The sequence below is a fragment of the Sinohyriopsis cumingii genome, unplaced genomic scaffold (assembly GCF_028554795.1).
Source record: "Sinohyriopsis cumingii isolate HCF-2022 unplaced genomic scaffold, ASM2855479v2 utg000810l, whole genome shotgun sequence".
NCBI lineage: Eukaryota > Metazoa > Mollusca > Bivalvia > Unionida > Unionidae > Sinohyriopsis > Sinohyriopsis cumingii.
In genome coordinates this window covers 108,411-132,197 of record NW_028315933.1, presented here as the reverse complement: position 1 = coordinate 132,197, position 23,787 = coordinate 108,411, and the positions used below count along the sequence as shown (strand labels likewise).

Here is a 23,787-nt window from a genome sequence, read left to right as displayed (position 1 = left end):
GATACATAGGTGCATCTAATTTTCATCACTCATTGAACTATTGTCTATTTTAGATTTTGCTTCACTATGTATTACAATGTGCTTTTATTTTTTATTTATAATTTTACTTGTGTTTGACTTGTTTTTGAGTGGATTAAAAAAAATTAAGAAGTGTTGTAGGTTTTAGGATTGCTTAAAATACAATTAGCAAAATGTATTGTGGGTTTGATTGGTGAAAGCCCCAAAATGTATGTGTTGCTTATATATATATATATATATATATATATATATATATATATATATATATATATATATATATATATATATATATATATATATATATATATATATGACTAGCATATTATGGCATGTCTGCATCGTTTCAGGTTTTTATATTTGCAGTAGTTGATAGAACAGTTTTAGTAGCATTGTTTGATTTATATTGCATGCAGTAAAATATATAGTAATGGGCTGATTATTCATTTTGATTTTTTAAAGGTATTTAGTATTTATCTATGCAGTCTGTTCCCTTGTTAGAACACCATTAACTATAATACTAACTATGATACTCTCTGACAGTGCTATACTAATAAATCTATCTTATACCTTATTTTAGAAACTCAGTCGAAGCTCTATGGTTCATGAAATTACAAATACAAAATTGTTTAAGGTTCCAGACTGCTCCAAGTGTTTGTATAGAATCATAGCAGTATGATGTATTACCAGTCAAGTTCACAGAAGTATGTTCTGTAACCATTTCTTGGCATTTTCACATTATACAGTCCCCTCAATTGTGTGTTGCTTTTTATCGGCTAAATATATTGGTACGTCTAACTTGATTTTAGCAAAGCTTCTTGAGTAAATGTGTTACCAGTATTTCCTATCCCTCAAAGGTTCATACATTTGCAGAGACAATAAACTCGGCCCACCCTTTTCTTCATGTGTTATGAAGGGAGGAAATAGCTGAGGAATTTCTTGAATGAATTCTAAAAACATGGAACATTTTATATGTGCTTAGAACTTAGAAATACAGTTTGCGAAACATTTCTTTGATTTCTTTGTGGATAATTTGTGATCATACGGTTAATGAAAACTAATTGAAATCGGTACAGTAATCAGGTGACAGAAGTTAATAATTGGTTAATTTGGTTGGCTCGCATGCGATAGAATTCCAAAGCAAAATGTCTTTATTAAACATTTGTAACAGTATAGAACGTTTCCTGTTAGTTTCATAGCCTCTTTCAGTATATGAGGAGTGTTGAAAACAGTTCTGAATATCAGTGAACTGTACAACAAAGTTCTTTATCAGTAAAGAAAAGTACTTCAGTGCATATCCTTAATGTGCTCCAAATATCTCTACACACATTCTCAGTCTGATTATCCAGTTACTAAATGCCATTTTGTATTCCGTTTAGGTATGCTGTTCATACACCGGAAAACTGAACTTCCAATCCCATGGCTGTTTCAAAATTGTCTCTCCCCTCGAATCTTAGAAAACGGGATCCAGCCAAAAATCAACTAGAGCTAAATCAGGGATGAATGGAAGATATGCAATGTTTGATTACTGTACTCCTTCAGGAAGCCGTCAAGGCATACAATTGACCAATGACACAAGCAGAGTCAGGTACAGGTACCTGGACAAACTTCCATATTGCATCAAAAGATAATACGAATAAACCTATAATATTAGTCCATGTCGAAAAATTCGTGGTCCATGTTCATTTTCTTCAATCCAATCCCATGTTTTCTCTTGTGTCTGATTCTAAACGAAAATCCACGTTTCTGCACGCAGAATAATCTCATTCACTCTTTTCAGATTTGGCGAGGAGCTGCTTGGCATTTTGAACCAGAGTCTGGTTTTGATAAGCTGTCAACAAATGCAGGACCAATCTTGCACAAATCCTTTTGAGCGTCAAAGGATTCTTCAATATATTCTGTTATAACTTAAGGTCTTAAAATAAATAACAGAAACAGAAAGTGAAACTAACACTTGTAAGCAAAATTGATAAACAAATTTATTTATCTAAGTTACAAATTGAAAATTTATAACACATTATTGTGAATTAAACTCCAAAATGTCCTAGCAAAAATCCAAAAGTATAGACTGCTGCATATGAGTCATCCTAATGGAAAATTCCATCAATCTATCAATAAGCCTGTCTCTTGAACATTCTAAGTTCATAAACAACCTATCTATACAACAATCATTGACAAAGGTTAGCTGTGTAAACTTGTTGTTTCCAAATGACAATCTACAATCATAGGCAAATATTACGCACTAAATATATAACAATTCAAAACAGCTGATATGTTTATGCCCATGATAACAGAATATATTTCACTGTGTATCGAGCATCGTCATCAATTGTCCTTTCAGAACAGTCACTTGAGGTCAACATTCCCAAACAACGGTCTTTCTAGAGCGTGGGTCACCATCTCTAAAACGATGAAACCACTGCAAAACTGTAGGTTATAACATTGTTCATCCTCAGAATGTATCCATGTCGGGCTACATATCAGTGGGTGAGTACCATAATTGTGCCCCCATTGTACAGTATGATCATTGCACATTATCAGAATTGTTTCTCCTCTGACATTTTACATAATTGTCATTTATCTATGTTGCGTCACACGCATATCTGAAGGTGTTTTGCGTACTGCAAGTGTTGCCGGAGATCATTCTATAGAACAGCAAATGGTCCCTTGATCGGTATTGAATTTATTGACAGTTTGTAACCAGTATTCTGGACTTTTCAAATCTCTCTCTCTCTCTCTCTCTCTCTCTCTCTCTCTCTCTCTCTCTATATATATATATATATATATATATATATATATATATATAATCCAGATGGAACGCAAAATGCAAAGTTTAGAAAACGCATTTAAATACTATGTAAGATTCAGCTTTTGTCTATCTCAACACGCAGAACCTTTCTCGTTCACGAAGATAACAAACCAAAGGTGAATTAGTAAATCCTAGTCAAAACGTGTATACCCTTTTTCCTTAACTTTCATAATTATAACATCCGTTGTTAGAGTTTTCGTATACATTTATAATACGACGGTCTCTTTGCAGCAACGTTCGTGAAGTTTTATCATATTCATGAATTTAAAAATCACTTTGAAGAAATCATTGCAGGTGAAATAACATTGCTGAAATGCGACAATTAGAAAACCTTTGCAGTCTCTCAATTGAAAACTCTGTATTAATGGCATTTAAACCTCTAGTATCTCAGTTATGATAGAATCTGGATTTTACTGTTATCTGGGAAACATAATTTTAGAGTTGTAACGGTACATGAATAGCATAAGAACTCAAATATTATTGTCCTATGAGGGTGTAGCCGGTAAGAAAATCGAAGAGGGGATATTGCAATGTGGAATAAATTACACTTAAATCAACATGAAATACAGCTGCCACCCGACTCGCACCCCAGTCCATGCTAGTAATAAAAATCGCTGTGAATCTTATAAACGATTGATGTTTTGCATGTTAAGGTATTTTTAAGATCTTCGTAGTCTTCTATCTTCCATCTTCTTTAGATGCGCGCTCCAAATTTGTTACCTTTGCTTACGTCCATATCATAGATCGTATCGAGTAAAACTACAATTCATTAAGGGATATTTTACTCGGTCATATTACAGCGGTGCAACAATCACTATATTTTCAACAGTGGATCGTTTAGTCACAGATCAAAAACTTTAACTGTTAGTTTACAAGAAAAGTTAACATTTTAAAGGAATGAATCGGATGAAAGTTGTTACTGTATGAAGAAAAAGAAAAAAACACAACAAAAACATTGGTTGACTTCGCCTTCTTTTTTGAAGACACAAGACCACGCCCACGCAGTTAGGCATTTGCCGGTATTGAAACGTGACTGCACATGCCGAGTGATTGTGGAATTGACCTGATGCACACACACGGCCTGAGGGAAAAAGAGTGAAACGAAAACAAGTCGGTGGATACGTAAAACACATAATACATGTGAGATCAAATATATGATGAATATAGCAATGAAATATTTGCCTTACTTTTAAATGTGTACTAATTTACATACTATTATTTACACGTCAGCTTGAACAACTAAAATGACTTGAAAGCAAATTCGTCTATTACTTTAATGAGTCAAAAATCCACATGCCAAATAAAGTATAAGCATTTCTCAGTGACGCTGGGGTGAGGCAAAAATAATTGCCAATCACGTTGCTCAGTGCTCATGAAAGAAAAGTTTGGTCTGTTTTCTCTTTTAGGTTTAAACTTTCTCGAACAGTTAGAGTCCATAGTAAACAGCGTGGTCTTCCAAAAATCTATTGTAAACGATACATAGTTGTAGATTTCAGCTACGAATTTAGCTACGATTTCTTGCATCTTACAATATCTTTCATAATATCACAATGAATCAACTTAGGGCGGGTGATTCGGGTAGTGATTTGGCGTATTTTTTGATGGTTTTGTTAAAAGTTTTTTAAAAAAATGCAAACAGTCTTACAATAAAATCAATAAATCAATTTTTGACCATTTTAAAAGTACTACCGCTGAAATATTTTACCGATCATAATTTCAAAGATAGGACAGTATCTTTCTTTAACAATATTAAAAGTTCAAACAAAATATTTTGAAATACTTTTAATAAATCTGAGATACCTCCGAAAAATTAAGACAGTGAGATATTAAGATATTAAGATTTTCATGGGTTAGGTAATTCTGACATGCAATGCATTTCGATTGGGTGGACTAAGCCACTCCTTGCACGGAAAGACCCAAACTCTCACTTTTTTTTCTCCTCCTGCATATAACTATGGTTGGAATACATATTAATACTAACACAAATTACATGAAAATCACCTTGCTCTTTTTCCTTTAGTTGGAATTTCTTTTATAGTCTACTAATACTTAACAAAACTATTTAAAAGCAAAAGATTATTTTAATCATTACCTTAGTAAAATTGAACAAAATGCTTTCAATAGTATCGGAGGCTTCTTCCTTAAATCTTTATTTTTTAAATTTATTTATTTATTGCAAGACGAGAGAGAGAGAGAGAGAGAGAGAGAGAGAGTGAGTGAAAAAAACTTATTATAACCATTTTCTAGATGTATACATATATATGCATATACAAATATACCATTATTCACAATTTGGAAAGAAAATTTAATACTTACCTTTATAATTCTAATAAAAAATGTAAAAGTTAAACATAAAAAATTATATTTTTGAAAAATAGTGTAAAATTAGGATGTTTGACATTTAAATTATTACTAGTTCCTGCTGACTCATATCCGCTATGCAATACCTAATGAATAATTTCCGGTGGAAAGAAGTATATTTTGATAAATTTTCACGAAGACAGCTCTACTTGTGTAATTAGAAGTTTGAGTTTGTTTCAAATGTCTTCGTGTATTGCAGAATGCATAATGGCAAAACATGAATTGATCCTTCAAAATAAAGTTAAAAGGTAACGATATTTTGTCAGGTACGAACAATTGGTCAGCCAGTCCTGAGGAACCACTTACGACATTTATATAACACCAAATGCACGATTGCAGACTGTTGTTCTTTTTCGATTTGCAGTGGAAACGACAGCTTGGACATATATACCAACAGATGGATGTGGAGGCAGTTTTACTCTTAGATCATTGGTGGAAAATGTCAGAAGCATAATAATGCAGGTGTGAGGCCGTCGCATGGGTTTGGAGTGTTATTATTTATTGGTATTATTTGATTTGTCATCCGATGTATATCACCTGTAACGTATAATATCAGAGATCAGAATATCATTTTTTTATTAAGCTTGAATTTTTGATATTCTGTACATGCTTTTGGACGAGAAAGAATGAAAATTTTGAAAAAAGAAGCATTAGATTCTTTTTAAAAATGTCTTTATAAACAAAGTTAATATGTAATTTGATAGGTGCTTTGCTGTCTGAAGGAAAGCTTAAGCTCAAAACGGCACCTTGGTGGGTAAAGTCCATTATTCTGATGACAGCCTGGGACGAGAGAATATACTTGTCCGTAAAATATATTGGGGACGATCTGATGAGTTCAGTAAAAGTAAAGCCCTTGATTGGCTTTCTCTTCTCGTTGATAAAATTCCGTAAGCTGTTTGCTTGGTACTAATCATTGTTATGTGTTTAATATGTAGTGCCTTGTTTCTGTGTTATATTTATAAAGTAATGATGAATTAACTATGATTAATTTGGTGACTTAGACGTGCAATAAGTTGCAATGGGAAATTCACCCCTGGACAAAATGGGTACAGAAATGCACTGTGGCATAAACCTTATAAACTGAATAACGCTTCAGCACTAATGCACCCTGAACTCACAACCAGCTCACTGGTTGGAAACTCTGTAGATGCTTCCAATTTTGAACGTAAAATGATTTGTACACAAACTTAATCACTTGCGTATTTGTAATTCATTGTAACAGATCTGAATTACGTATTACATATATGATGTATAAAATGGAACATCTTTCTGCTTGCAGGTAAGTTTTTCGACAATGCATATATGTTGAAAAATCCGAATACTTACGGGTTTCACGCTAAGCGTGATTCTGGCGAAATGGTCGCATCAGAGTCTGTCGTTTCTCACAAACAGGCCCGACAGGCAAAGTTCACTTGGATTTGTATTGATTTCAAGATATCCCTACCAACATTCCTTTGAATACCTTGCAATAATAATAAAAGTTTGTAAACGTTTTCTTCAAAGAGGGAAGTGGAGACAAAGAAAAATACATTTTATGTTCTGCAATCGATTTTGGTACTAATTTGATAGTCATAAATACCAGACATTACATTACTTGCTACGAACTTCCTTCCTACAATAAACATGATCCATGAAAAGCAAGGGATAAATGAACTTTTGTAACCCAATCTGAAACAAATTTCTGTCTCAGTAGACGTATCCAGGTTCATTATTAATTAAACTAATTATTTTATCTAATAGCTCATTGAACAGACGTATGAAAACATGCCTTCCTTTATGGAAATGGATGCCTGTTTCAGACTGTAACCTATTATTGAGGTTGTCGTTTTATGTAATACAACATCTGTAGTGAAGCAATAAAAGAAATGTGCCTCTACTTTTCATGACTACTAATAGCATTTCATGATCATCGTAATTATGTGACATGAAAATATGCAAACATAGTAGTTTCCAGTGACTGTTTTGAACATTGTTCACTTGCTTCTCCCTAATTTTGCAATTTGGCCGAAATCGAGCTACTATACAGTAGACCGGTAATTTCGGTCAAATATGTCAGTTCAGCCTGGACGTTTATGTTTAAATGCAGTTAAAAGGAATGAAAAGCTAAATTGAATGAAGTATATGCTCTATCAAGTAGGATTTGTTGACAATTGATCCGGATATTTTTTTTTTTAAAAATACAAACTATGGGGCTGCCAGGACACATGACTTATTATAGCAGAATTAGCATTGTCTTTGAAATTATCAAACAACTGGGTCAATTTTTAACGCAGGATCTCATGACCTGGATTCTTTTTGACATTTACTGCACTCTGTTATCAGATTACTGAAAACAGATGTTAGGGCACCTACAATACATTAGTGAAATCTTTAAAAGCAAATCAAACAAAAAATAAAACATTAAACTTGAGTCTTTTTGCCCCAAGATATATCACTTTTGTTGACCTTTGTCCATATTTAAGAATCCCTTGCACGCATTTGTTTCCATATCAACAATGCAATTAAGCAGAGTAAAGTTAACAGTTTTATTTCCTAAATTAAAACGAGTTACATGCAAATTTCACCGCTCCGATGGCCTATTGGTTAGAGCGTCCGCCTCTGATGCAGAAGGTCTTGGGTTCGATTTCCGGCCGAGCCATACCAATGACTTTAAAAAAGTGGTACTAACAGCTGCCTCGCTTGCGTTCGGAATTAAAAGGTTAGTGTTAGGACTGGTCGGCCTGGTGTCAGGATAATGTGACTGGGTGGGACATCATGCTACATATCTGAGGCATGATGCCACAGTGTTAGACATCACTATAAGCTGCCACATTGCAGGCATCGTAGCAATATGACTGAAAAATTGTTAAAGCTACGTTAAAAATCCAAATCACATCACATCACATGCAAATGTATCTGAATTTCAATAGTTATACTCATGTATCGTGAGACATCCTGTATTTTGATACATCTACTGTATGTATTCAAACAGAAACAGCTTTTGATTAAAGAAATGCACGTTTTTAAAAATAATCTTGTGTTTTTAAAATTATTTCTTTATTGTGTTCAGTGATGTTCATAAACGATCATTGAAAAAATAAATTTCACCCAGGAAAATAATTATAAAAGGCCTGAAGATTATTATTTTAAAAAGTTTAGGAATCGTCCCAGAGGCAGAGAGAGAGAGAGAGAGAGAATGCACTGAAATCAAGTTGGTTTATTCCTTTATCCCGAGTCATCAAGGAATATGTAACCAGTAACCGATTCAGAAAGGAAAAAGTAACCAGTTACTTATTCCGAGCAGAAATCTTCTTAAACTCTTAACTTCTCCAAATAATTTTGCCCCTATGCTCAATATGAACGCACAAGAGAAATCTCCAATTTCACATTTGTATAGGATATTTTTGTTTTAAGTTTCTATGAGCCATTAGAAAGGTTTTCGAAGGCGAATGCTAATACTTCACGCCATGCACCACAAGACACGACACAAACATCTACCACAACTAATTAATCCTATATCAGATTACTAAGCATGTATACCTAACGATATCGATGACAATGAGCGAAACCATATAGGTTTCACCTCTAAATACGTTTGGGACTATAACCGTAAAACTTAACGGCTGTCCACTTCATGTTTGCTCCCCCACCTCCGAAAAAAACATATCTGTGGGCACCCTTGTCCTGAACCCTTCCTACTTATGATCGGTGATCTATTGGTATTAGCTTTATATAGCTAGTAGCAGAATACGCCTATTTCCCCAGGTGGATTAAAATAATAGCAATGAATGTCCTGAAGAGTGTTCAGATTTGATGTAGGATTTATTTTAATGGGCAATACATAAGTGGTAACCAATTACTTATTGAATAGGGAATAAAGACTAAGTAGCCAACTGGAAGTGACTAAGGAATAAGTAGCCAGTTGGATGTGAAAATGGTTGACTCGGAAATATGTAACTGGTTACTAATTCCTTATAAACGGTCACTGGTTACATATTTTTTATTGAATCGGAAATATGGAATAAGGAATATGTAACCAACGTAATGTCAATGGAGAATGCTGATTGCATAAATCAAGTCATTTTCATGTAGTGAAAGTGATCCTGTGACAGAAGGTTTGATGTATTTACATAGTGTGACGTAGTACAGAATTACATGTTTGCATACAGTGCATGTATTCATTACTGGTACATTTTGATATCAGTTATTAGTGTATATGTTGTAAGCAAATAAAGAGATTGAATAAGCATTTAGAAAGTTCTAGATAAAGTAAGGAATATTTAGAATAATATACATAAACAATTTGTTTAGTACCCGACATGTCATATAATTATTTAAAAGGTACAGGTAAGTTTTCCTGAAATTGACATGTACATCAAGAGGAATGACCCCAGTTTCTTATCAAATTAACATGAGATTCAGACATATTCCATAATGCAGAAGATTAAAAAAACTAACATATGTTTGAGTAAAATTGTTTGTATGTACGTGTGTATTGAGAATAATTTCTCACATTCCTAATAAGAACTGACATGTCCTTATCGGTATTCTCTGTTCATTAAAACCTGGTCAGTTTTCATGCTGTTATGATATCCACAGATCAGTAGTTTTATTTGCAGTCATTTGAGCACTACACAACATTAAACATAATAATTTGTTTTATTGCTTTTTAATGAAAATTTTATTATTATACAATGAATTGTTTACTTTAGACAAAATATTTGTGGCCATCAAACTTAATCACATGAATAGTTTTCATTTAAGTAGTAAACATGTATAGCTCTATGCATGTATAATACTGCAAGTCTGCCTTTTAACTTTCAAAAGCGCTATGTTCACACATACAGCGCTACCTAATGTTCTTATATACCATTTAGATCAGGGTATGTGTCGACCTTGTACAACAGGCAATTCACTCTAAATAGATTTTATTTCTATTTGTGGTTTTAAATGAATGGCTCGGTTACAAAGAATAGTACTGTTAGGGAAGAGTGTATTTATTGTCCTTTTCAAAGAAGTTCTTATTGTTAGGTCATGCTTGTATACCGTGTTATGCCAAGTGGAATAGTTTGAAAATTTATCTAGGCCAAGTATTGCATCACCTTCGTATCTTGTGATATTCATGATTGGATTAGGACGCAGTACATGCGACATTTTAATTTGCATATTGGTAAAAAAAGGGTTAACCAAATTAGGGCTTTTGTTAAGGAATCAATGATAAACAATTAAATCTTATTGTGGGGTTTAATTGAGATCGCGTTTTATTGTGACGATATAATCATGGATGACAAAGAAGGGGTAGATAATCTGGCTTATGTTGCTGGGAGTGGAACGACCATTACGTCTATTACATCAGTGCCAGTGAATCTCAAGAAACGAATTCATCTGCACCATGCCATTGCTCTTATTATGGGTGTCGTTATTGGATCAGGGATATTTGTCTCACCTGTTGGGATCCTCAGGCATGCTCATTCAGTTGGGTTTTCCCTCATATTGTGGGTAATATGTGGTTTGTACAATCTTCTTGGTGCTGTTTGCTATGCAGAGTTGGGGACATCTATTCCTGATTCTGGCGGAGAATATGCTTATGTGAAACGTGCTTTTGGTGATCTACCAGCATTCATCGTTCTATGGATAAACTTCCTGCTGATTTGTCCAGTCCGTATTGCAGCCCTGAGCACAATATTCGCCCTTTACATAATCAAACCAATCTATCCCGACTGTGAGCCTCCGGATATGCCCATAAAATGTATCGGTGTATTATTAATATGTAAGTACTTTGTCTTTCTGATTTTGCTTATTATAACTTTGTTGTATTATAAAGGGCTTACAAGATAAAATAGTTACCTATATCCTTTGTAAAACGATGCTCTGTGTGCCACATATTAGTCAATGCTTCAAAGTCACCAGGCTGCATTGTTATGACACTTGAATCGTGCTGAGAGGTTCTCCTTTATCAAGATTACTTAATATTTTGATAGACCCTTGTAAGAAATTAAAACATAATTGACTTTAAATGGAAAAAAGAAAGTTTTATTTCTTGTCAACAGTTGATGCAATTTGAAATAAAAATCTTCGGATGAAGATTTGACAAATTGCTAACTTATTTCAATTCTTACCTATAGACACTGTTTTCTTATCCGAATACAACAAGGACAGTCGGCATAATAATACAATATTAAAGAGAAAAATCCTACGGTGATAATAATCAAGATTTTGAAAGGAATTTAATATTACAAGTCATAAATATGGCAATATATAAAGAAAGTAATATTGATATTAATGATGAGATCATAGGTAGTGATAAGGGCTCACTACATTATAGATTCGGCTCGTGTGTGAACAAAAGGACAATTTCCTTGGAAAACGGATGTTTCTGCGTCATCATCATCATCAGTCCCGTAGTCTGGCAGACCGTTCGGGCACCGCACAAGGCCGAAAAACGTTGCCGTATTTCTTCATTATCTTCAGTGGTGACAGGTTTTTGTTTGTGACGCCGAGGATCTTTCGGAAACATCTCATCTCTGTGTCCTGTATCCTCTTCTCTGATTCAGCTGTTATGGTCCAAGATTTGCAGGTGTAGAGAGATATGGAGATGACCAGTTTGTGCATCAGTCTGATTTTCGAACTGATTGCGATGTTCTTGTCGTTCAAGATGTGGCTTCAGTTTTGTCAGCGCTGCTGTTGTCTGCGCAGTCCTGGAGAGTACTTCAGGCTTTGTACCTTCATATGTTACTATTGCCCCCAAATACTTCAAGCTGTGGACTGTTTTAGGTTTATACCTTGGACCCTGATGTCAGTGCTAATGCCCTTGTGATGTTGGTTATCATTTTGGTTTTCTCTGAACGGATTTCCATGCCAAATGCTGCAGAGGTTTTGTCGAGGCTCTCTACTAAGCCAGCTAATTCTTGCTCATTTCCTGCTAGTCCATCAATGTCGTTGGCAAAACGTAAGTTGGGGACTGTTCTGCCTCTGATGCTGGCCCAATTATTACCATGCAAGTAACAAAAACGCCAGTAATTGATTGAACAAATTTACTTTTCTATATTAAAATATGCACATTATGTCATCACACCAGTCATTTCACAGTGCCTAGCTGCATTGTATGCTGTACTGATAGTACCACAAGCATTTTATAGAATTTCTTTTAAGTCATTACCTGAACTATATTTGTGGCATTCCATATAATTATTGGACTCAACACTTAGGAGATGAAATATCATTACTGGATCCAGGTCTCCTTTGGAGTCGGGCTGAATTTCCTCAGAATAGAACAAAATAACCATTAAGTGCACACATTGTTTCCTTTCTTTGGGTAGATTCAGGTTGCTGAGTGCCTGCAAGAAACTATTGAATTTACAGCCACAAGAAAAAGAGTGCACTAAAATATGTATTAGTTGAATATGAACACTTCTTTCCAGATGTTCTAATATATAAAAATACTATGATATTGAAATTGTAGGTACAACACCTGTGAAACTGCATCATTCAGGATGAATCATCTCAAACAGGAATGTTATAAAAAGGAAATTCAGTATCTGCTGGGGAGTAATTTTATTGAACCAAGTAAATGTAACCGGAGTTCACCATGTATTATTGTACCTAAACCATGTAATATTTTCCGTATGTGTACTGAATATAAAAAAAATGAACAGTGTAATCAAACCAGATTCATTTCTGACGCCAAGAATCGATGACTGCATATATACAATTAGAAATTCGAAATATGACACAAGTTTGACATTTTAAAAGCTATGTTGTAAAAATGTTTCGTTTTCTTTATGAGGAGATGTGCTGCATTTATTTTTATTGTCCATGCTTGTAGATTGTTAGAGTCATTTGTAATCAATATATCACAAAGCCAACTTTTGTTCACGATTGTAGATCCTGCTTTGAAACTTCTTACGATATCTAATTGGTTGAAAATGAAAATTACATGATCTGATAACCAGTATGGCTGCTTCGGCAGCCATCTTGAAGTCATTATGATGTCTGTTGGTCCTAAATCAAAATGGTGCCATATGCGCATCTAAAATAGCCATCACCACGACCATTTTCAGACATGTCAACTTTGACCACTAAATCATAAATCTTACTGGAATTGCCCTTGAATAATCTGTTTTCAGAATAATTGGGATAATTGGAAAATACGAAAACAGATTTTTTCAGTTAATTCTGGATATGGACTTGTCCGGATTTGTTCGAGACACATATTTCATAATTGATTCACTGAACATATTCAGGGAACCAGTCTAACCTTAAATGATAACAGAGGCTTAAAGCTACCTGTATATTTCAGGCAAAACGCCCACTTGATCAAGTTAATACATATCATTTTCTCAGAATGGCGCCTAAGAAACAAAAACATATCAAAGTCGATAGCCTTTAACCTTAATTAGCCTTTTAAAATGTTTAAACAGTCAGCATAGGAGTATAAAAAAGGAATATTCGTATATCTAAAAAAAGAATTAGGGAATCCAACAATTATATTTATTGAACGTCATGTTGTGTGGATAAGAATGTATTTCTTGTTGCAGGAGAATTAAAAAAAATTGAGATAGAGATAAATACTACATTCATGTAATGCATATATTTTAGAAAATCATGAAATGTTTGCTCATCATGCGGTAGGACTAAAGACCCCAATACACACCAAGACTGTCACAAAACACCCTTAAGTACCCTCTATAGAATTACATAATATCTAATACCCTCCATTGATCAGTTTAGCAAAATTCTGCATTTTATAAATATAGAATAGAGTATGGTTTATACGGTATGAATAAAACGCACAATGGAAAATTGGAACGCAATGGAACTAAACCAATAATAGAGTACATTAATTGGGTCTGAGGTTGTTAACATTACATTTTTTCTTATTATCATTTTTACAGCAACATCCGGTTTCCAGCTTATTATACCAGGCAGGTTTATTTGTGCATCAAAATCCTGGTATACTGTGCTATTTAAGACCAAGACATTTACATAATTCTCTCCAAAGTTTTCTTGAAAGGGATTGTTTAGTAGTAGACCAATAAAAATTGTGCAATAGAAAATAATGCTGTACAGGGTTGGAATCCGGTCAATTTTTTTATTTTTCTATACATTTTAAAACTATTCATGTATTGGAACACGGTAGTAACGTATACACTCGCTTATAAGTCGAGTCAAACTGCAAACAAGAAAGTTCCTGATCGGCAGTAGCATACTTAGCCTGCAGATCAGGGTCTATGCTGTCTGTTCTACTGATTACTCCTAGCAAACAGTACCGACCCTGATTTGGGTCTGTGTGGTTTGCAGTTGGACTCGACTTATAAGCGAGCATATACGGTATACATCTATTAGATCAGTAGGTGCGACACAGTTCCGTTTCTTGTAAATATTTCCAGAATAATTGAAAACCATCTTGTTTCAAATGTTCACACATCACAAAGTCATTAAAGGTCTTTATATTTCTGATTATTCTAAATTTTCCTAATATCAACATACCTATTCATTTTCTGTCTTCGTTCTGCGTTTTCCCTAAAAATGAACTGCATCCATGTGGACACATTATTTGGGATTATCTTTTGGGTACAATATGTTAAACCCTCTGCACCTGATGTGTTTGTTGGGGTCAATACCAGTAAAACTATTTGTATATGCATTATCATTTGGCAGGAAACAAAGTCCTTGCTCACATTTGTTTCTCGAGATATTATGACAGTCAAATGAACCGAAGACATTGGGGTATGCTGATTGCACGTACCAGTGGTCATAACCTTTGGTTTAGAAGATAATGAGGTCTGACTATAATTTCAGTCGTAACCCTCTATTCAGTGATGCTTATGCTTTTTATTTAATACCCAAGACCTATAGGTTAATTTTTAGGTGACACTTTGTTGCAACGTTGACCACATTTGCATCTATGTGATAAATATCATCTGAAGGAAAAACTCTCTGAGTATAGCATACATTCAACAGATTTAATTCAGAAATGTAGAATGATCTATTGTACAGTATTTGGCATAATGTCTTCCTTTCCTCGGTCAAATCCCAACTGTGTTTCATGGAATACTTTTCTTTTCTTGTCACAAGTAACGTAACATAATGTATATAACTTTGACATGCATTTTGTGGTCTAATACCGAATAATCCATGTAAATGCGTTATATTTCGAGGATTCACTTTATTCAGTTCAACAAAGTTTGGGTTTTGCGACTTTCTGCGGTAGTTTAGTCAACGTTTAGCTAATTGACAGGCCATACACGTGTCTTTGTTGCATGTTACCATATGACATGACTTTGGATATTTGCTTGTTTTTTTTTTCATGGAGGATACTTCAACGTTAGTATTAGTGCCATTAATATTAAACCCCACACAGTCTGACATATCGGAGTCAGATGGGTTGACTGACAGTATATCTGCTCTGTTGGCAGCCGTAAGACTAACTGCATAGGCTTCTATAATTTGACCTGAAACAGCACTTGTAGGTCCCCATTTCTATTAAAAGTATCAGTAACATAATGAATATTATCAGCAATATAATACACAAAGAAGTTTATTATTTGCAAGTAATGATGGCAATCTGACAGCAAATATGGCCGCCACAAAGGCCGTACTTTGTAGCAGTCATAGGATAACAGACAATATTCTCAGTTGGTGTTCTGTGTTAGAATAAATTGTTAGGCACTCTTCTATGTTGCCATTATTGTTGTTCGTTTCGGTCTTTTTGTTGTGCTTGGAAGCACTGTTTTTAATGTCTGGCATCTAGTGACATATCTTAGAATTATTGCATATACTGTGATGGGTACATATTTCCTGAGAATTACAGCATTAGCTTCCATGTGCAGAATTGAATCACAAAGATCGAAAAACGTGCCCATGCAAATTTCTCTTTCAGAAAGAAATATTTAAATAAGTTGTTCTTGTACATTTTCAGGTTTGCTGATTATGGTGAATTGCATCGATATTAAATGGGTAACAAAGGTACAAATCGTAATCACCATGTGCAAGGTCCTAGCACTTGGCATCATCATCTGTATCGGACTCTACTCTATTGGGAGAGGTTAGTATAGCCAATGTAACACATGTGCCAATGAAACATTCTATCAAGTCAGTCAGACTTCAGGACTTGTTGTGTTAAAATTAACTATAACTGCTGGTGACTTCTACTGCGCTTTGATATCACAAATTTTCAAAATAAAGTTTAGCATGCGAATATTATGACATCTCTACATCGATCTGTTATATATTCTTTCTGTTACGCAATAAAGTATGATTACATCAATTATAATTGCACTAGAGTGTGGATGGGACAGATCAAATTTCAAACTCACTACTGCTGAAAGACTAAACATATTTTCTTCACAGTGATATCAGTTTTGACATTACAGAATTGGACCAAGCTTTATGGATTTCTTGCACTTGAGGAACTGTAGAAGCCTTTAGATATGTTAGTCAAAATGTCATAGTCATTGTAACAGAAAGAAGAAAAAAGTTGTTACTGCACCCAAACATTACTTCTGTATCATAGCTTTGACTAAATATTGTTGATAGATGCACTTGGAGGAAGTTATAAGACTATTTATTTTAGGATCAAAGTTTAGTGTCACTTTGGCAGTTAAAACGGTTTCTGTACCTTCACCAAAGGTTGTGGAAGGCTTACACTCTGGATAAAAAATCCTCATGATTTGGTGTTCTAAAGGCCAGAGGTCAGGGTCACTGTGTTTTTGTATATTTCCTTTAGTTCGAACAAAACACCTTGACCAAAATGGGTGGAGGGCGTGAACTTTAGGTATGGAAGTGAATTTTGATCTTGGGTCGTACATCATGGTCATGTGAGCATGGGGGTTACGCAAAATAACATATATTCATTAGTAAGTTCCTTGACCAAATCTTGGGAATGACGTGGTCTAATGATAATTGAAAAATCTATAGATTTAAGAGTCTAACAAAATAGCTTCTGTCTAGTGATTCTTTTTTATTATTGAAATTTGACTGGGAGTATTCACAGATTCCCTTTAACACACCCAATGCAGTGCTATAGGAGATGAGCATAATTACAATATATATATATATATATATATATATATATATATATATTCTTTCTCTCTCTCTCACTCACATACACACACAGACACATACCCAAAAAGCACACGTAGACAAATAAAATTATACACGAGTTTTAACCGGCATTAAGAAAAAATAGACTGTTACCCAGATTAGTTTTATTTTGTTACTTTTTGGTACAGCAGCACAAGTAGTTTGCTGGGTGCCCGAGGCAACTGGGGAAGTGATACATAAAACTATTCTGTTTCTCACTGATACATGTTCAGCTGTAGGAAATATGTTTTAAATATATTGGAACGCTTTTTCACGAAGGTAAACAATTTTGCAACATATATTATTGTTTTGTTAGTATAAAGAAACGCCTTTTCCATTTGTAAAATTTGGTTTTGAAGCACAGCATGACCTATAAATTTGATACTTTGCAATCCGAATGAAGAAATTAATCATATCACTCAACTTGTCATTTCCATTAAAGGAACCATTTTCAGAATTCGTCATATTTGGTATATATAATAATTCCCATTCCACACAACTAAGAATTTCCAGAAATCACAAGTAACTGTACAGTCAAAAGATAAGTGTTTTATGGTTTCATGGTGTATAATGGTTTCAGCTTCTTTGTAACAAAATATACACTTGTCATTGTTGTCTAAATGTGTGTTTAAAAATTGTTTCAAGTCAATAGTTCTGTGAATCAGTTTAAACTGAAAGACTATTAAATTGCATTAGCTGGCACACTTTTTTTAGCAATGACTGAGGAGCTTTTCAGTGTTTTCACTGATGTACCACATTAATTGTCTAAACCAAGCCTCAAGGTTTCTAGCTCGTTAAGTTCTGAAAGATGTTCTGACACAAATCTAAATCACCATTGACTTAAACGGGATTGTCTTTGATCATTATCCAATCGCGGGGTAAAGATTATTGCCCACAGGTCGTGCTACTGGTCACCGGGGATAGGGCACTGGGACACGACACGAGCATTATGTAGGTATAGGGTATGGAATCGGATTCAATTCCGAGTCTGATTCCTCATTAAACAAGTGCAGAGACAGAGTCTGCATGTATGCATGCAACCCAGAAAGGAGATCAGACCGATATCCTCTCTTTTCTCTTGTTTTCTTTGAACTCTTTTGGGTTGTGGATTTTTTATTCAAGACAGAAGGCATCCTATGCCATTATGGATGTCTTTAACTTGGTTCCCTGCAAGTATAAGTGTGAAGGTTCAAAGAACACCACATAGTGAAAGGGTTAGTCTCCATTCCCCTAAGAGGCCCAGATGGGATAAGAAAAATTATCGTTCTTCAGACACAGTACCATTAGGGGACGGTTAAGTTATTTCCTGCGAGTAGTCACCGTAATAGTTATCCCTATTTCTATGTATATCCTGCAGTGAGATCATTCCAGGTCTAATATTTAATCATCCCACTGAAGTTTGGAGCAGGATGATGATAATTTCTTGTCTATCATAATAGATTCTCAGGACTTTGCTTATGATCAGGATTGGAGGGTACACCTTCCCGTCTTAAGATCCCCTGACCAGTGATCTTTCCAATCATTTTTGCTAGCATCAGGTTAATAGCCTGTTAGCATCTTAAAATGTGCCTAAAATGTCCTTTATTATAAAATGAAATTATTACATCAATTATATATGAGTAGTACATATATTTAGGCATTTCGTTCTTTCCCTAAGTCAGAACATGATTTTATGTTAATTATTTTTTCGTTGCATTTTAAAAAAATAATGTCCTTCGTTCCTTCATTTCTCCATAAAGGTTGATTACCAAATTAAAATTAAAGTGTTTTAATTAATGTCCTTCTGTACTAATTCTCATAAGGTAATTCAACACACTTATCAGCCTAGCCTGTTACTTAAGACACTCATAATTGTGTTGTTCATTGCAGATAATAACTTTCACGGTCTGTAAAATAACATAAAAGTTATTAGTGTATGTACAAACAGATTCAAAACTACCTGACACCTAAATCATTTACCGGGGACAAATTCTTTAGGAGTCAAGACAATGACGTTTTTCAAATAACTATTACAGTAGAAATAGATAATACATATTCCTTTCCATTTAGAACAACATATCAAAGTGGTTGTCATTGTTTAATTTATCGACTTTGTCAATGTCAGCAAACATATTGTTGAAAACGGGCAATTTTCTTTCCAATGCGTTTCAAAAGGACATGGGCTAACTGATGTGCAACAAGAGCTAGCTTAAATTGTACCACATTCACATCATTAAATTTTGCATTTATTTGAAAGGAACTAGTCTAGATGTGAACCGTACCAAAATATCATCACTTTATTTTTCATGTAATACATTCCATTTGCAAATTAGTTGCTTATTGCTTGGAAAATATTTCAGGTATAAATGAAAGAATAATGCAACACTTTTTATTTACACACATTTAAAGCAGGTAAAATTGGAAATTAATAATTACTCCTTTTCTTGCTTGGATAGAAAGAAAAAAAAAACAAATGAAAAATCAATAGCACAGCATCCATTTAAACCATAATCATAAAACTATTACTGGATGTGAATAAAAGAGCAACTCGTTCATAAAATGCAGCTTTCATTCCTTGTCACAATTTCGAGAAATTAATAAAACTTCATCAATCACAACTACAACTACTGCTATAAAACTATACTTTAACAAAACAAATGTTTTATATATCAGTAGTGCCAGGGGAAGAGTCTTCTTATCCTGTCCCAGCTTCACCTGTTGATAATGATGTAGATCTGAAAATTCAGCAATATGCAAAACTTATCGCCAGAGGATATAAAGTCTTTCATTCAGCGTTGAACCATCACCCCTGCTTTCTTAAGCTATTTCTTTGGTGGAAGTTTGAATGAGCCAATTATTTTATCTTCATGGCCAGGCCAACATGTGACTAGCTGGGCACTGGATAATATTAGGTGTTTTTGAAGGTGGTGTATCCGCTTCTCACAATAATTTGTTTAACGTAAAATATAATATGTCGAACATTCTAAACCATTTCCACTAAAAGCATCTCAAATGGTGAAAGAGAAGAAGACACAATTCTATGACAAGGTCACTAACGAAGTATATTGCATTATTCCCCCTTACATATGCCCTAAGCATTCGAGCTCGGGCGATTCAAAGATTCTTTTCATCTTTGAAAGACTTTAGAGGGCAATTACTAGAACGGACCTGTTGATGCTTTCTCACTCAGCTATGGTCAGAGAACTGTTGCAGAGTTTTGGGCAAGAAAGTTAGCAATAAGAGGTATTCAGTCCTCTTTTCTATTATGGGATCTTTATTTTTAGCCTACAATTGTAGAGTTCATTCCCCTCCTGGACCATAATCCGCCTCTCCTGGACATTACATTTTCACAACTGGTGATTTAGTCGGGGTAATTGATCATCTCTCTGTGACTTCCTTCCGTCTTCTGAAGGAATAATCACATGATGTTGCTTTGCAATGACTGTTGGAGGCTGCTGCAAAGACATAAGGCACGCAATGTCTATGGCAAAGGCATCATCGTTGGACAACCCATTACCATGCAGAGATGTTGCAATAGACACTTCAAATGTTTCTGGTAGCAAAGACAAAGGTTCATGCATTGTCTATGACCATGGCGTTGTCAACCACCTTTGTGGAGATATTGCAAGTGACACTTTGCTGATTATGCTACAGCAATGCAATAATCGTATGGCTGCATTCGAGGAATCTGAGGTTTTTGTTGGCAGTATCATTCCAGCCAAAGCAAGATTTTGAGGACCACCACAAAAGGTAGCTTGCATCGGTTACTGGCGCGTCAAAACTGACCATTCAATGAATACAACCTGATCTTGGGACATCTCAATTTCAAAATGATGGGTATGGAACAACAACAACATAGAAGCCACCAACCGTCCTATAAGTCCATTCCACAGAAATGATAATCATGATAAATGGGCTTGAGAAGTAGTGTCAAGGCGAGGAAGTCTACTAGTTCCCCTACCTTTATCAAGTAGTAAGAGGTTAGGCCGTAATGGATACCTCCTCTCCTTCATTACATACAAGGAGGGATTCGACTGGCCCTTTTTCACATACCTGGCTAAACATCATAGAAGACTCGTGAGCCCTTTCAATAGTGAAGGAGGGCTGATGTCTGTGGTTTACAGGACCCCCTCACTCAAAGATACCCAGTATCTTCCATCAGACAAATAACATCGAGCAAAATTAAGAAGTGCATGACCTTTTTGATAAGGGTACAAACAGAGAGGGTGAAAAATATCCAGTTGCCAGTATTCTACTCCAGGATGGTTCTGGTTCCCAAAAAGATATTCTACTTAAACATATTTCTATCAATGAAAGCCGTCAAGATAGAAACTACAGCATCAGTTTGGACCTCTATTATATCAGTAGAAACGACAGTTAGTTTCCATCGATCTTCAGAATGCTTATTTCCACATCCTCGTCTTTGTTTTGTGCAAGAGATATTTTGGGTTTCAATCAAACAGGAAGTTATTAAATTATTAAAGATACAATCTGATGTAGACGTAGCACCCAGGGACTTCACCAGATTTACTGCAGCAGCAGATGAGCACCTGAGATATCCAAGAATTCAACCCTGTTATATTATTTAACTCGTTGTTATTACGTAAGGACTCATAACTTATTTCTCACGTATAGGAATCAGATCTCAAACCTTTCGAGGATTTCGTGAAAATTGGAATGAATTTCCTTACCTTTCTGGGTTCGGTTCATGTTACCCGAGAAAGGTTGCACAAAAGCCTGGAATTATTGAGGATTTTACAAGCCAGAACTTTTTTGTTAGCTCTCCTTGATCTCTCTTCTGAGAACCACAAATTCATTGGCAGGCCTGAAATCCGTTGGAAGACTGCATTTACATTCTCTTCAGGTCCTCCTGTTGGCAGTCTGGAAACCAAACAAGGATTCGCTGTTGATCAATTTTTCTACTTTTCAGTATCACCTCAAGTGGTGGTACGAGCAAGAAAGGTTTCTAGTCAGAGTTCTGCACACCCTTGAAACCCACTCCTATTTGTACACCGATGCATCAAATTCATGCTGACATGGGTACAGGCAGTGGGTCGTTTAGAGCCAGAAGGAGTACTTCCTCAAGGCCATTGGCGACAGGACAAGTCTTTTGAATTTAGATATTTATAAATGAATGATATGTTCCTTTGCCCTGAAAGAGGGCATAGATCATGTCAAGGAGCATTGTGTCTGGGTCTCCTTGGACAACACTTGAATTGTTGCATACGTCTGACAAATAAGAATGTGCTCATAATCATCTTCTCTCCGAGTGGAAGTCTATAACCTCCTACACAAGGCAGAGTCATGCTAGATTACCTTCTGAGTTTGGCACGTTCATGGGCAACATATAAGATGGTTCCAACAAAATGATTTCCACATCAAGCGTTTGCAGAGTCCCCGTTCATTTTGATAGAAGCAACCTTTAGTGGACTCATCTGTAACAACACTAAACAACAAGCTTCCGTTTATGTTTCCAAAATCCGTGACCAATAGCTTGGGCAGTGGATGCGTTCATCCGAAAATGGAATCATTTGCTTTTGTTGACTCCACAAGTGCTACACAAAGTCGGGTAATTCGGATTATTGTGATGGCACCATTGTAGCCCAAGAGGTCTTAGTTCAAAGACCTCTTCAACCTATTGATCTAGCTACCAAAGTGTTGCCTCAGTGGAAGAAACTGCTCTCATAGGGACTCTGCTTCACACCAATCCTCCAATTCCCCACTTTCACACTTGGCTAATCTGAAACGATTTGTCTGCCAGGCAAAGGATTTTGCAACGGAACAGGCTGCATCATCCAAAATTGGCGACGTTCTACAGCTATCTAAGGTCTAGATGCAAAATCGGAAATGTTCTGTTATTGGCGAGTTGAGAAGTGTGTCAATTCTAACTAACTCTGTCTTGCTGCAGTAACTTATGTTTTTGTTCATCGTTTCGAGAAGAGGTATTGTTAGGTCTACACAATCAAAAGTTACTGGTTGCAATTTCAAACTATCTTAAATTCTCAAATAGTCACACTATTGCTTCTGATCCTCATTTTATGGATCTTAATATGTACTTTGCTCTGCACAGACCGGTGTCTTGCTTGTTGATGCAAAGATGTAAACTTTAATGTGTCTTGAGAGCTCAGACTAAAATCTTTTGAGTGAGGCTTCCTTTGAAATCTTGCACTTACAACCAACTTTCTGTTAGCTGTTGCTTCAGCGCAGAGAAGAAGTAAGCTACGTGTTGTATCAATCGAGGAGGAATGTTTATGCTTCCGTGGGAAGTGTGATTCTGTTAACATGTTCTGCTGAGATATTGTAACCCTTCAGTAACTTCTCATTTGGCATTACCCATTACGAAACTAAACCAATGCTTTCAACAAACAAACTTATTGTTCGCCGCTACAGCCCTGAAGGACACACGGTACTAATTCAGCTCCAATAGTAAACATATGGAAACACCATCATATTCAAAACTCAGTATCTTAAAATTTCTGGGTGGTGATGATGAGACCTGTAATTCTCCATGCACATCTAACCTTGGTGCAAGCTTATGTGTGGAGAACACCATATGAGCC

At 35.3% G+C, this 23,787-nt stretch overlaps 2 protein-coding genes across 4 annotated transcripts in view; both read left to right on the top strand.

Moving 5' to 3' along the window:
* Positions 1 to 9,569, top strand: part of LOC149773220 (Y+L amino acid transporter 2-like) — a 72,626-nt gene extending 63,057 nt beyond the window's left edge. Inside the window, exons 11-15 of one of the 3 annotated variants that reach the window (XR_016417440.1) lie at positions 1,395 to 1,603; positions 1,796 to 1,971; positions 2,357 to 2,502; positions 3,808 to 3,964; positions 5,550 to 9,569. The gene's annotated coding sequence lies outside the window, so the exon portion shown is untranslated. Of the gene's footprint in view, positions 1 to 1,394; positions 1,972 to 2,356; positions 2,503 to 3,807; positions 3,965 to 5,549 lie in introns of all 3 variants that reach the window. The other 2 variants (XR_016417441.1, XR_016417439.1) reach the window with 2 other exon arrangements.
* Positions 9,570 to 10,399: 830 nt separating this feature from the next.
* The window catches only part of LOC149773219 (Y+L amino acid transporter 2-like), a 58,830-nt gene continuing 45,442 nt past the window's right edge, over positions 10,400 to 23,787 (top strand). Inside the window, exons 1-2 of the mRNA XM_089946594.1 lie at positions 10,400 to 10,934; positions 16,086 to 16,211. Of these exons, the coding sequence (XP_089802720.1) occupies positions 10,445 to 10,934; positions 16,086 to 16,211 (616 nt within the window). The 5' untranslated portion in view covers positions 10,400 to 10,444. The remainder of the gene's footprint in view (positions 10,935 to 16,085; positions 16,212 to 23,787) is intronic.